The sequence below is a fragment of the Miscanthus floridulus genome, unplaced genomic scaffold (assembly GCF_019320115.1).
Source record: "Miscanthus floridulus cultivar M001 unplaced genomic scaffold, ASM1932011v1 fs_761_1_2, whole genome shotgun sequence".
Taxonomy (NCBI): domain Eukaryota; kingdom Viridiplantae; phylum Streptophyta; class Magnoliopsida; order Poales; family Poaceae; genus Miscanthus; species Miscanthus floridulus.
In genome coordinates, this window is record NW_027097232.1 from 1 (window position 1) to 15258 (window position 15258).

Below are 15258 nucleotides of genomic sequence, written 5' to 3' on the forward strand. Positions count from 1 at the left end.
ACCGGGCGTCTCCGCTTCCTCACCATCATGTGCCAGGGCTACGAGATCCTCATGTACACGGCTGGCCAGGAGTGGGTGGCGGTTTCAGCAACAGGCGAAGTGGTCCCTGTCTTCTACGACACCGACAACATTTTCAAGGGATCGGACGCCGCCGGGAACAAGGTCGCCATCCGTACAGACTTCCAAGTTGTTCAAAAGGAATGAAGACTCCCACTCGTCCAGATCTATTGGAAAGCAGCTGTCGGATATATTATGGGCTTGACCCGTATAATATTTAATAAATCAAATAAAATTCTATGGTCTATAATATTAAGTGTTGTATGGTTTAATATCATACGGGATTTTGACTGAACGTTGACTCGGCTTATATGGTTGAAAATTATTCATCTTAATTGAGAAGTTGAGAAAAGGACACAGGCGTGCCACACGCGCGCGCCGCCGCTGCCGGCCGGGCCAGGTGTACCGTTTCCGTTTCTCCGTCTCCTGGATTCCTCCGCTGGCTCTCTCCCTTCCCATCGTAGGCATAAAACAGAACGCCCTCTGTCAGTCCTTCATCCCTTCCGTTCCCGAGAGAAACCACATCTCAGCAGCCATCTGTCTTTCCCGTCCTGTACCCCTGCGCGCACGGAGCAACGGGAGAGTAGGTGCCTCCGAAACCCTCGTCCGCCTGCGAACCTTGCACGGTGTGCGGCGATTAGGTTTTTGGGGAGCGATTCCGCGACTGCTCGTCCGATGTCTTCTTCCTGGTGATCGGATCAGAACCCGTCTTCTTCCTGGTGATCGGATCGGAACTCGTCTTCTTTCCTGTGGCCGTTCGTGGGACTGCACTGCGAACATCTTTCTACATCGACTGCGGTCCACGACTTTAAGCAACGCACTATGTCTGGTGCGAATGGAGCCTCCGATGCCCTCGGCATGGGACTTTCCGCTGGGTACACTCTAATCTCTGTGATCACTGTACTTTGCGTTCTTTGTGTTTCAATCAGTATGTCATGTTTGCTTGCTGTAGCGTTTGTTAGAGGTAAATACATGCACATATATGTCGTCACGAACCTGCTGATGTTTTATTCCTGGATTAAATTGATCATGAAAATGCCTAATTATCTAACAATCCAAAAACCTAATGTTAGACAATTTTTTGTCAGTGGTTTTGCTGCTGCTTTGAAGCCAAATAGTTTTGATGGCAAGAATTTCATGATATGACGTGACAAGATGGTATTGTGGTTGACTGCGATAAACTGCTATCACGCTGTACAGGGGAAGCCTGAACAATTTACTCCTGAGGAGGAGCAAAAGTTATTGGCTGCCGATAACCTGTTTCGAGACGCCGTGATTAGTGCACTTCATCCTAAATATGAGAAAAACTACATATCTTGCACATCAGGCAAAGAGTTATGGGATGCTCTTGGGGCAAAGTTTAGAGTTTCTGATACTGGTAGTGAGCTGTACCTTATGGAGCAGCTATATGGCTACAAAATGGTTGAAAACCGTTCTGTAGTGGAACAGACTCATGAGATACAGGCGCTAGCAAAGAAACTAGAATATTTTACATGTCTGTTGCTCGATAATTTTATGGCCGGCGGTATAATCGCTAAGCTACCACCTTCTTGGAGGGATTTTGCTACTTCTCTAAAACACAAGAGACAAGAGTTTAACGTGGCTGAGCTTATTGTATCTCTTGATGTTGAGGAGAGGGCGAGAGCAAAAGACAACCGTGGAAAAGGAATTGAGTCTTCCGCTGCCAATATGGTGCAGAAGAAAAACTCATTTGCATCCCGTAGTAAAAAAGAAGAACATGCAAGAGAACAACAATACAAAGCCTAAGCAGACTGCTCAGTTTAAGAAAAAAACAACAAGAAAGGTGTAGATTGCTTTGTTTGCAGGAGTGATGAGCATTGAGCAAGTGCGTGCCCAGACCGCAAATATAAACAAGAAAAGAAATCAGCAAACGTGGTGATTAGCGAGACTGGAGGAGGAACATCTGGGTATGGTAATTCTTTACCTTTTGTTCTTTCAGTTTGTCTTTCACCTGAGTGGTGGATGGACAGCGGTGCTAATATTCACGTGTGTGCTGATGTTTCTTTGTTTACTTCCTATCAGGCTGGCAGGACTAGAGCCTTGCTGATGGAAAACGGTTCGCATGCGGGTGCTCTTGGTGCTGGTACGGTTGTTCTGAAGTTTACTTCAGGAAAGACGGTGCTATTAAAGAACGTGCAGCATGTCTCCTCCATCAACAAGAATCTTGTTAGTGATTCTCAAATGTGTCGCGATGGCTTTAAAATTGTACTTGAGTCCAATAAGTGTGTTGTGTCGAGACATGTAATATTTGTTGGAAAATGTTATGATTGCGGAGGCTTGTTGAAACGACCCCAATTTCCGCGAAGGGAAATCCACAGCGTCGAAGTGTAGTAAGATCGTTGTAGATCATATTACCCAAATTCCAGTCGAATATCACATCCATACAATGATAATATCAGAGTACAAATAGTGCGGAATTACATAATTTATTACATCGCCGCATTGGCGGAATCAAAAGTAGCATTCATTCAGAACAGCTTGAAGATAAGATCGCCAAACTCGAGCGTAGGCACGTACCCCTCATCCGTCAAACTCCTCGGAGCTATACTCCTCAGCAGAACCTATATGCCAAAATTTATCAGTACGATTTGTACTGGCCACTCCCATCCCTATGAGCATTGCTTTGTGGAAATTGGATGCAAGTGGGACATAGTCAAAGGAACCTATAAAGCTGAGCTTTCCTATGCAATAGCATATCAAGTAAATAGTAATAGTTTGTCAAGTTTTAACACCATTCCCACACACATTCCACTCCATTCCCTTTTCCGAGCCAGGTTTCGATCCTGAGATCGACATACCACCATCTCCATACCATCACCATACCATACCATCGCTCAGTCGACAGGCCAACTCCCTCTCGGCACTGTCTCAAGGCCCGTAGCCCCTGGCTACGTCCGACACTCTCTCACGGGGGAAGAAGAGAAGGACTCATCTCACTATCTAGTTTAAGCGAAACCCAGGAAAGGTCCATAGCCGACAAGGCGGCACATGTATCGATCGATCAACCATACACTCTGCAGAGGTTTTACATAACCACAAGATCTGCCTTCCTCGCTGACCATCGTCAACTAGGCTGATTCCGGCCGCTTGCTAGCCTAGGATAATGCCACTCTACCATTCAGCCCTGGTTCACCCCAAGTCAAGTCTGGGGTGGCTGAAACTGTGAGTCATGAGCCGGGTCCACAAGGTCTCCATGAAGTCTCAGAAGGGTGTGGGGGGAATCCTCCACGCCCCGTACCTCCTTACACTGGCTATCAACCAAGCAGTAGTGGCAATATCCTACCAAGTAGTCCAGCCGCCCCGCACCATATAGGGCGAGTGGTACATAAGGCTTCCCGGTGAGTCTGAGTACTAGTAAGTCCTTAGGGATGACCAAGCCAGAATGTTTCCATCAGGGTTTCCATTTATCGTGCCACCACAGCACCTCCATCCCGGGCTCCACCCGTCACAGGTTCACACCCAGGTCCACCTCATATACCATTTACCCACCACATGTATCCATTTCCAGGGGTGCCTAGGTAGCATCCCATAGCAAGACTTGCCCCAGGCTCGTCGTATACTCCAACTTGGTTGACACAACCCTCACCCTCCACACACCCAAGTCACACACGCAGCACTATCCCCATAGTCCAGGTAACACCAGTTTCCACCACGCACGTAGTATAAGCGTAGTAGAAGTATAAGTAATGAAATATATAGCAGTATGCGTGTGTCTATCCTAATAGCAGGGTATGCAGGGGTACGGTTGCGTCAAGGCAAGGGCTTTCAAGCAAGCATACTACCATGCAAGTCCTATTATAATATGACTGTAGCAATAAAGTAAAGCGATAGCAGTTCTATGTTAGCCATGCGTAATAGGTGCTACGAGATTGGGTGGGATGTGGCACCTTCAGTGTAGTCGTCTCCGTTCTCCTCACGGTACTCACAGTCCTCGTCTGTCAGGTTCTCCTCCGAGTCTGCAACGTTTGCATTATAGTCGCGTTAGCGACGTTTATAGAGTAGCACAAAGAAGCAATGAAAATTCAAAAGAGTCAAATGCACTCAAACATGAGTTCATTGCGTAGAGCTTGATTTTAGATGAATTTTGGTCCTGGTCTCGTATTTTTCCGAGGTCATATGAATTAGTTATGAATTCCTGAAGTTTAAATCCTTTCTGAAATTGAATAAAGGCTGAATTAATCCTGGGCTGACACGTGTCACGATGTCACTGGTCAACGTGGCATGCTGATGTCAGCATGACGTCAGTATCTGACATGTGGGACCAAGGTGTCTGTGTCACTGACAGGTGGGGCCAGGTCAACGGTCAGCGTTTACCAGTCAACGGTCAATACGGGCCGGGTCTCAAACGGGCCTTGGTGGGCTCGGGTCGGGCCGAACACGTGGCTCACTGTGCCGCGGCCATGTCACGGCCGTGGGCTCGTATTGGGCTTCTTTTTTCGGCTGTGGGCGTGAGTGCGGCTCACGGTGAACCCAAGTTCACGGTCCATGGACCTAAGGCAGGGTCCATGGTGGACCGAGCCCATTGTCATTTCTCCTCGGCTCGACTCATGTGCACCGGGTGCAGGGCTGCACTGCTCACCTTGCCCCTTCTCCTCTGTTCCTTCCACAGCGCGCTCCTGCCGGCGACGTGCTCACCGGCGAGCTCCCGCAACGGCTCAGGCATCCAATTGAGGTGGGGAAAAGCCTCCCTGTGCCATGGCGACTGCAATGGTGGAGTCCGAGCGACGGATGGTGCATTCTAAGTCACTGGTCACGGCGAACGGTGGCTCGAGCACAACCGGCGTGCGGGAATGGCGCGGGTGCAGCTGCATTGGCCGGCTCTGTGGTGCGCACGGGCGTCACAATGCTCCAGCGGGCATGTTGGGTAGGTCGAGGGGTCCTCCAGGGCCTCCGGTGGCTTTGGCCACGGTGGACGGCCTTTCGAACATGTCGGCGGCGTCGGTGTGGTGGCTATGGCCTCGGAGGGCGTCACAGTGGGGCATGTAGGCTCCTACAGATCCGTGTGGACACGGCGAGGGCGTCCAGAGCTCAGGGCAGGACTTTCGATTTCTAGGTGGCCGGTAGGGTCTTCCCGGTGGCCACGGCGACATGGTGACGACGGTGAGGCGTGCGGGTCACTACGGGCTCCAGCGGGGTGGTCATGGCATGCGCGTGAGTTACCCATGGCTTCAGCGAACGGAACGGGCGAGTCAAGGAGGCGCCAGGCGCTCCCGGCGGTACTAGCCACGGCGGTCGGTGCTCGGACTAGTGGTCGGGTGCTCGGACTGGTGGTCGAGTGCTCGGACTAGTGGTCGGGTGCTCGGACCGGTGGTCGGGTGCTCGGACCTGTGGTCTGGTGCTCGGACTGGTGGTTGGGTGCTCGGACTGGTGGTCGGGTGCTCGGACTGGTGGTCGGGTGCTCGGATTGGTGGTTGGGTGCTTGGACCAGTGGTCTGATGTTCGGACCGGTGGTCGAGTGCTCGGAGGTGGTCTGGTGCTCTGGTGGTGGCTGCGTCATGGCGGCGGCGTTGCGAGCGCGGCATGCGTGCTCGGCTAAGGCGCCCGGGGAACCTGGAGAGGCCTACTGCGTCCAAGGGCTCGGGGATGGTCACGGTCAATGTGAGTGTGCTGTGCTGGTGTGCCTAGAGGACGGGGATGGCCTTGGCCTACGCGCTCACGGTATGGAGCGCCATGGCCGGAGTAGCAAGGTCCAGTGGTGAGCAAGGAATGAACCGGGGCTCACCGTGGGTGCTGTGGAAGAAAGGATGGCGGTGCAGTGTCGAGTTGCGGCCATGTAGCTCTGGAAGCGGTGCCGTGCAGTGCCGATCCACGATCGTGATGACGACGACGGCGTCGCCCTCGGCTCCGGCGACTTCGGCAGCGTGCGGGGGCTCCGATCCTCCTCTCACGATCTCCTTCTCGGCCCTCTACTCTCGATGTGGTGCGGCTGCTGGGCCACCAAGCGGCGGCAGAGGCTGAGGGAGAAGCTAGGGCGCTGGGCGTGAGCGGCGTGCGGGCTGGCTTTATAGCCGAGCGCCATGCCTCCCAGGGCGGATGGCATCGTGCGGTGGAGGCGGATGCATCGCATCAGACGGTGGTGCAGGGTTGCGTGGGCACGGCGCAAGGGGACAGGGTCATGCCCCAGGCGTGACCCCCTGGCCCGCCCCTGCCACAGCTGTCGGGCACCGGTCGCGTAGGCGGTTGAGGCGTGGGTGAGGAAGACGACACTGTAGACGGGGGTGCGGCTGACATGCGGGGTCCAGCGGGCAGTGGCTGCTAGCGAGGCAGACAGGTGCGCGGGCGTGGGCGACGCACTGGGCCGGCTCGTGGGCCGCGCGCGCGCTGGGAAGACGGAAAAGGATTGGCAGGCCGGTTGGGCTAGTTGGCTAGCGCGGGCCGAGCAGGCCGAGGCGGTTTGCGAGGCCTACATCCTTTCTCTTCTTTTTCTATTTTGTTTATCATTTCATCTCTTTTGTTTGAATTCGAATTTGGTTCTAAAATTTGAATTCCGAATTGGTGCACCTAATTTGTTGGAGTTGTTAAGCATATCATAACTCAAATGGAAATCCAAATCACATTCAATGTATGCAACACTTATTTGTTAGAATTTAAATAAACGCAATTAACTAATGACATGCCATGCTTATGTGTTAACTTGGGTTGGGGTTAGACCTAATGCATCTCTTAGGTTGGGTTACTATACATGACACTCATCATCACATGGAAGTTTTAAGAAAAAATTTGTAGTTGGTATTTTCAGTGTATGGATTTTCGGGTTGTTACACTTGTTCTGCTTGTCTTTGCTTGATGATGTGTGTAATAAAGTAGAGAACAATGTTAATGTTTCGGATGAGTTGAATATATGGCATTCACGACTTTGTCACATTAATTTTGGTTGTCTCACACGGCTTGCAAATCTAAATTTAATCCCAAAATTTAACTTAGTCAAAGATTCTAAGTGCCAAGTGTGTGTATAATCGAAGCAACCGCGCAAGCCTCACAAGGCTGCTGAGGCGAGGAACTTGGCACCATTAGAACTCGTTCATTCTGATTTATGCAAAATGAAAGGCGAGTTGACTAAAGGCGGTAAACGATATTTCATGACGTTTATAGATGATTGTACTAGATTTTCCTACGTGTATTTATTGAAAACTAAAGATGAAGAGTTGCATTATTTTAAAGTCTATAAAGCTGAGGTAGAAAATCAACTTGAGAAGAAAATCAAGCGTTCGTGGTCCGATCGCGGGGGAGAATATTTCTCAAATGAATTTTCTGAGTTTTACGCGGTGCATGAAATTATTCATTAGAGGACGCCACCATACTCACCATAGTCCAATGGGATTGCTGAGAGAAAGAACCGCACTCTAACTGATTTGGTTAATGCCATGTTAGAGACTGCGGGACTATCTAAGGAATGGTGGGGGTGAGGCTATATTGATAGCGTGTTATGTCCTGAATAGAGTGCCCACAAAGAACAAAGAAATTACACCATTCGAGAAATGGGAGAAGAAGAGATTAAATCTCTCTTACATGCGAACTTGAGGTTGTTTAGCAAAGGTGAATGTGCTAATAAACAAAAAGCGAAAGCTTGGACCAAAGACTGTTGATTGTGTTTTTCTTGGTTATGCTATTCACAGCGTGGGTTATAGATTTTTAATTATAAATTCTAGGGTTCCTGAGATGGCTGTTGATACAATCATAGAATCTAGAGACGCTATATTTTTTTAGAATGAATTTCCCATGAAAAATGCACCTAGCACGACTAGTCATGATTTTATAATTTTCCATGAGCATAAAAATTTTACTCCAATAGAACAAATTGAGGAACTCTATATGCAAAATCCTGAGGAGGATGACTCTATAGTCACTAGAAAAAGTAAGAGACAGAGGACTGCAAAGTCTTTTGGTGATGACTATATTGTGTACCTTGTGGATGACACACCAACGACCATTGAAGAGGCATATTCCTCTCCTGATGCTGACTTATGGAAGGAAGCAGTACGGAGTGAGATAGATTCTATTATGTCTAATGAAACTTGAGAAGTGGTTGATCGTCCTTATGGGTGCAAGCCTATAGGATGCAAATGGGTGTTCAGAAAAAAGCTTAGGCCTAATGGTACTATTGAGAGGTACAAGGCAAGACTTGTGACCAAGGGTTATACTCAAAAGGAAGGTGAGGATTTCTTTGATACCTATTCACCGGTTGCCCGATTGACTACAATTCGAGTTTTGCTTTCCCTGGCAACCTCCTATGGTCTTATCGTTCATCAAATGGACATTAAGACCGCTTTCCTAAACAGAGAGTTAGAGGAGGAGATCTATATGGATTAGCTAGATGGGTTTGTAGCAAATGGTCAAGAGGCAAGGTGTGTAAATTATTAAAGTCATTATATGGCCTAAAACAAGCTCCTAAGCAGTGGCATGAGAAATTTGATAAAACTTTAACATCTACTGGCTTTGTTGTGAATGAAGCTGACAAATATGTGTACTATCGGTATGGTGGGGGTGGAGTTATTTTGTGCTTATATGTTGATGACATACTGATCTTTGGATCCAGCCTCAAAGTGATTGAGGAGGTGAAGAAATTTTTATCTAATAATTTTGAAATGAAAGATTTGGGTGAGGCTGATGTTATTCTTAATATCAAGCTTCTGAGAGAAGGTGATGGTGGGGTAACTCTGTTACAATCCCACTATTTGGAAAAGGTAATGAGTCGCTTTGGGTTTAGTGACTGTGTACCTGCTCCTACACCTTATGACCCTAGTGTGCTATTGAGGAAAAATCAGAGAATACCACCATGCTATCAAGATGCTTCGTCTGGTTTACAGGAAGGACGTGGCCATGGAATGCCGGTACGCAGATGACATGATCACGCTCGCCAACGCCACGAAGCTGGTTCTCACCCCCCACGTGGGTAAGGAGTTCTTACCTGACACGGACGCCGATGCCTGGTCCCTCCAGCTGCCGCCCGCTACGATCGAGCTGCAGGTGCTGCTGTTCTGGTACGTCGTGAGGCCGCCGCACATCCACGGCGCCGGCATCAGCGCCCTTCGGTCCCTGACGCTGCTAGGGGACACAGTGGTGCGCGAGGACTTCCTACTCGCCGCCACCGTGTTCCCGTTGCTAGAGGACCTACACATCGGCGAGTGCACGCTCGCTGCCAGTATGAGCGTCACGTCGGACACCATGCCTCGCCTCAAACACCTTCGCTTCACTGACATCAGCGTAAGGACGGTTGACACCAAAGCCGCCATCACCATGCTCACTGATGACCTGAGGACTCTCTGCATGTCATGCCATTGGTACAGAAAGACTGAATCACCATCGGAGCTGCTGTTGTTCTTGTATCACTCGGGCGTCACAGCTGTGTTCACCAAATACTTGTTGTTTCGCTTACACGCACCCAAGCTGGCGGTGTTCGAGTGGCGATGCTGCTATGCTAACGAGGTGCGCATTGAGGCCATGGGCCGCCTCTCCGACGTCGCCATCGAGGTTGCCGCCGGTAGGATGAGGACGTCGAATCCGATTGGCACGGAATCCAAGTACATGACAATACAACAACGTGACAAACTTGTGACCGACATCCTTCAAGGGCTTATGCCTAGGCTGCAGCCGCGCACTTGGAAAGATGTAACGAGGTATGTATACACTTGACTTGACTTTAATTTCATACTGTTATTACACACACAAAAAAAATCTCTAACACAAGTAGATAAGTCGTAAATTTGTTTGATTTTCATGGATATATCTACATATACAAATTCTAAGCCTTGTTTTGAAAGTCATTGATGCTCCAAGTTTAAATTGTTTTGCTGAATGTTAGTAAAAGGGTCCAGCATCTATGAGCCAAGCTATTCTTTATCTTATATACTATTAATAATTATTACAGACCCCAAAGAAGACTCCTTGCTAATGTTCATGAAAACTTGTCGGAAAAAAAAGATCAATTCTAAAAATCGTTATAATAAACAAAAACATTTAGTTTTAAATTTGGCACATCCTATTAATATCATAGTCTATAATAGTCATTGGCTCTATTGCCTTTTTTATTTATACAAAAAAATGTATACCTTCACCATTATAAAAAAATGCATAATGTAGACTCCTAAATCTATATCTAATATCTAAATTGCCCACACCTGCTACTATGAAAATAATTTAAAAATAGCTCTATAAATTTCTATCTAAATTGCATACTTCTACCATGATGAAAGATAATTTAAAATACTCCTAGTTTGTATATAAATTTTCAATCTCTGTCGTTATATAAAATAATGTAAAGTGCCACTTGAATCTATATCTAAATTATTTCCATATGCTATTATTAAAGATAATGTAGAGTAATACATTTTATTTGTATCTAAATTATCTACCTATACGTTGAAGTAACTTCATTAGTTCTAGGTATTAAATGTTAACGTCTAATGCTTATATCTCTTACTAAGATTTTAGCACGGGTTGATGAGCTAGTGAATAATCCCTACATTCCCTTTTGTAAGGCAGATTGACATGGCACGTTCTCCCAATCACACTTTAACCATTTATTTATTTTATATTATATTATTTATATACTTACAAAGTTATGATAATTGGATAGTAGTATATTTAATTATAAATCTACCGCATCGAATTTGTATTAAAAAATTATTAGTCAACTTATTGGTCAAAGGATTTAAAGTTTGAATCTTGCCTTGCAAAAAAGAATAGTTTGAATCTGGGGCCTTGTTTAGATTACCTCCAAATTCCAAGTTTTTTCACTATCTCTCCATCACATCAATTTTTAGCCGCTTGCATGGAGTATTAAATGTAGGTAAAAAAATAACTAATTACACAGTTTAGTTGGAAATCACGAGATGAATCTTTTGAGCTTAGTTGGTCCACGATTGGACAATATTTACCAAATAAGACGAAAGTGCTACTATTTATCGGGTTGCAATTTTTTGCAATCTAAACATGGCCTGGATATATGTGTGCGTCTTTGAAAAGATGAACGGAGGGAGTACTCATTAACAAACGTATGAAAGGTCCTAATATGGCTAGAGGGGGTAAATAGCCTATTTAAAAATCTATAAACCAACTAGAGCAATTTGATTAGTATGACAAATAGCAAAAAGCAAACTTGCTCTAGCTCTACAAGGGTTGCAAGCCACCTATCCAACAATTCTAGTTATTGTGATCACTAGGCACACAATCTACTAGGTCACTACTCACTAAGAGCTCTCACAATTGCTACTCTAAAGAGCTCCACTAGATAAACTTAATCTACAAAGCAAGCTTTCAATTCTAGCTACACTAAAGAGCTTGCTATAGCTAGTTTGCGGGAATATAAATGAGTAAGTGAGGTGATTATACCGCCGCGTAGAGGAGTGAACCAATCACAAGATGAATACTTAATCAATCACCGGGAGAATATGAAGGGGCAAGAGACAATCAATTTTCTCCCGAGGTTCACGTGCTTGCCAACACGTTATGTCCCCATTGTGTCGACCAACACTTGGTGGTTCAGCGGCTAAGAGGTGTTGCACGAACCTCGTCCACATAATTGGACACCGTAAGAACCTACCCACAAGTGAGGTAACTCAATGACACGAGCAATCCACTAGGGTTACCTTTCGGCGCGCCGCTGGGGAAGGTACAAGTCCCCTCACAATCACCGGAGATGGCCATGAACAATCACCAACTCATGCCAATTCTCCTCCGCTGCACCAAGCCATCTAGGTGGTAGCAACCACCAAGAGCAACAAGCGAATCCCGTAGCGAAACACGAACACCAAGTGCCTCTATATGCAATCACTCAAGCAATGCACTTGGATTCTCTCTCAATCTCACAAAGATGATGAATCAATGATGGAGATAAGTGGGAGGGCTTTGGCTATGCTCACAAGGTTGCTATGTCAATGCAAATAGCCAAGAGAGTGAGCTTGAGCCGGCCATGAGGCTTAAATAGAAGCCCCCACGAAATAGAGCCGTTGGCTCCTCAGTCCACTGAAAACAGGGCGACTAGACGTGCAGGTCAAATCGACCGAACGCTGGACCCCAACGTCTGGTCGCGCGATGCATGCCACGTGGCCTCTGCTTCAAACGCTGATCGCCCGATCTCAATGGTCATCAGTACATTTAAGTTGTGACCGGACGTGCTGCTTCAAAGTGACCGGACACATATGTGCTAAGAGTTTTGATTGTAGCTCACACATATGCTTAGATAGGAAATATAGGAGACAATGTCTACCAAATGATGTTAAGGTATAAGAGATGGACCTTTGAAGCATGATACCAATCGAAGTGCACCAATATACCATCCTTAGCACCATTAGTAACTCGACATACACAAAAACTAGAATACCCTGTGAGATCAACATTTAGAAGCAAGCGTCTAATTTCCATAAAATGAGCATAAGTCTAGTTACTTAACCTATGCATGCTAGTTTTTATTTCATCATTCAAACCTATAACTAGCATACACCACACAAGCATGTATATTTCAAATTTTAAACTTGTGCCATACAAGCAAATATATGAAATGCACATTCAAAATGCAACATACAAGTTTATGAGCTTGCTCCCCCAAGGCAACGCCGAGCGAGGCGCGCATCCAGAGCATGGCGCGGATGATCCGCCACCGGTGCGCAGACCACCACGCTATCAAGATGCTTCGCCTGGTTTACAGGAAGGACGTGGCCATGGAATGCCGGTACGCAGACGACATGATCGCGCTCGCCAACGCCATGATGCTGGTTCTCACCCCCCACGTGTGGGCAAGGAGTTCTTACCTGACGTAGACGTTGGCGCCTGGTCCCTCCAGCTATCGCCCGCTACGGTCGAGCTGCAGGTGCTGCCATTCTGGTACGCCGTGAGGATGAGGACCGATGTCAGCATGAGGACCAATGACACCAAAGCCGCCATCACCGTGCTCGCCGATGACCTGAGGACTCTCCACATGTCATGCCGTTGGTACAGCAAGACTGAATCGCCATCGGAGCCGCTGTTGTTCTTGTGTCACTCGGGCGTCACATCCATGTTCACCAAATACTCGTTGCTCCGCTTACGCGCACCCAAGCTGGCGGTGTTTGAGTGGCGATGCTGCTATGCTGATGAGGTGCGCATTGAGGCTGCGGGCCGCCTCTCCGACGTCGTCATCGAGGTTGCCGCCGGTAGGACACGGACGCCGACTCTGATTGGCACGGAACCCAAGTACATGACAATACAACAACATGACAAACTTATGACCGACATCCTTCAAGGGCTTATGCCTAGGCTACAGCCGCGCACTTGGAAAGATGTAACGAGGTATGTATATACTTGACTTGACTTTAATTTCAAAATGTTATTACACACACACAAAATCTCTGACATAAGTTGATAGGTCGTAAATTTGTTTGACTTTCATGGATATATCTACATATACAAATTCTAAGCCTTGTTCTGAAAGTCATTGATGGTCCAAGTTTAAATTGTTTCGCTGAATGTTAGTAAACGGGTCGAGCATCTATGAGCCAATCTATAGCCTGTTCGGTTGGCTGGTTCGTGAAGAAGTACTGCTGGCTAGTTTGTGTGAGAGAAAAATACTATTTCGGCTGAAAATTTATGATCGTTTACGACAAGCCACGGCCAAACGAACAGGCTGCTAGTCTTTATCTTATATACTATTAGTAATTATTAGAGACCCCAAAGAAGACTCCTTGCTCATTTTCATGAAAACTTGCCAGGAAAAAAAAGATCAATTCTAAAAAAATCCTTATAATAAAAAAACATTTAGTTTTAAATTTGGCACATCCTATTAATATCGGTCTATAATAGCCATTGGCTCTATTGCATTTTTTATTTATACAAAAAAATGTCTACCTCCACCATTATAAAAAATGCATAATGTAGACTCCTAAATCTATATCTAATATCTAAATTGCCCACACCTGCTACTATGAAAATAATTTAAAAAAAATAGCTCTGTAAATTTCTACCTAAATTGCATACTTCTGCCATGATGAAAGATAATTTAAAATACTCCAGGTTTGTATATAAATTTTCAATCTCTGTCATAAAATAATGTAAAGTAACACTTGAATTTATATCTAAATTATTTCCATATGCTATTATTAAAGATAATGTAGAGTAATACATTTTATTTGTATCTAAATTATCTACCTATACGTTGAAGTAATTTTATTAGTTCTAGGTATTAAATGTTAACGTCTAATGCTTATATCTCTTACTAAGATTTTAGCATGGGTTCATGGGCTAGTGAATAATCCCTACATTCCCTTTTATAAGGCAGATTGACATGGCACGATCTCCCAATCACACTTTAACCATTTATTTATTTTATATTATATTATTTATATACTTACAAAGTTATGATAATTGGATAGTAGTATATTTAATTATAAATCTACTGCATCGAATTTGTATTAAAAAAATTATTAGTCAACTTATTGGTCAAAGGATTTAAAGTTTGAATCTTGCCTTTCAAAAAAGAATAGTTTGAATCTGGATATATGTGTGGGTCTTTGAAAGGAGGAACGGAGGGGAGTACTCATTAACAGACGTATTTCAAAGAAGCAACTTATATGTGTTTGAGCAATGTTTTTGAAAAGTCTAACAAGTACAATGATTAAATAATTTTCCTTTCATTTTACAGGAAATGCATGCAACGTGATGACAGGTGGTTGTGCTTTGAAGACACAACAAGTGCTTACCCTGCTACCGAATGAATTAAAGCATGGAAGTATATGGAACCAGCTCTTCGCGTAGCAGGCGGGATAGATACACATGAGGAATCATACATGCCCCGATGCCCGTATGACTCTGTTCACCTAGGTTTTCACGCACGCGCGGGTCCTTTTTAGCGGTTTTACTGGTATATTCGTAAACGCACATTCGTCGTGTGCACTAGTGGAGACGGCCTCTTTGACGAGGGCCTGATGCCATCGGCAAAGACCCATTAACCCTCGGCAAAGGCTTTGCCGAGGGCGGCCCTCGGCAAAGAGCTCTCGGAGAATTTTGAGTCGGCGAAGAGGGTCTTTGCCGAGGGCCCTTTAACGGGCACTCGGCAAAGCCTTTGCCGAGGGCTGAAGCGGCACTCGGCAAAGAAAAGCAGCCGTCACGGCGCCGGCGCCTGGGGCGGAGTCTTTGCCGAGGGCCGTCTCCTGGGGCCCTCGGCAAAGAATTATTCTTTTTTTTTTTGAAAAATCTTTGCCGAGGGCC

The 15258-nt window shown here is 46.1% G+C and overlaps 1 protein-coding gene and 1 pseudogene across 1 annotated transcript; both read left to right on the plus strand.

Annotated features, from left to right (window-relative positions):
- The first annotated feature begins 27 nt into the window (after window positions 1-27).
- Window positions 28-9711, plus strand: LOC136532990 (uncharacterized). The gene is made up of 3 exons (XM_066525557.1): window positions 28-186; window positions 1258-1316; window positions 8844-9711. Exons 1-3 carry the CDS (start codon window positions 28-30, stop codon window positions 9709-9711), a joined length of 1086 nt encoding a protein of 361 aa, XP_066381654.1.
- Window positions 9712-11010: 1299 nt separating this feature from the next.
- Window positions 11011-14765, plus strand: LOC136532991 (uncharacterized; annotated as a pseudogene).
- Window positions 14766-15258: the final 493 nt, after the last annotated feature.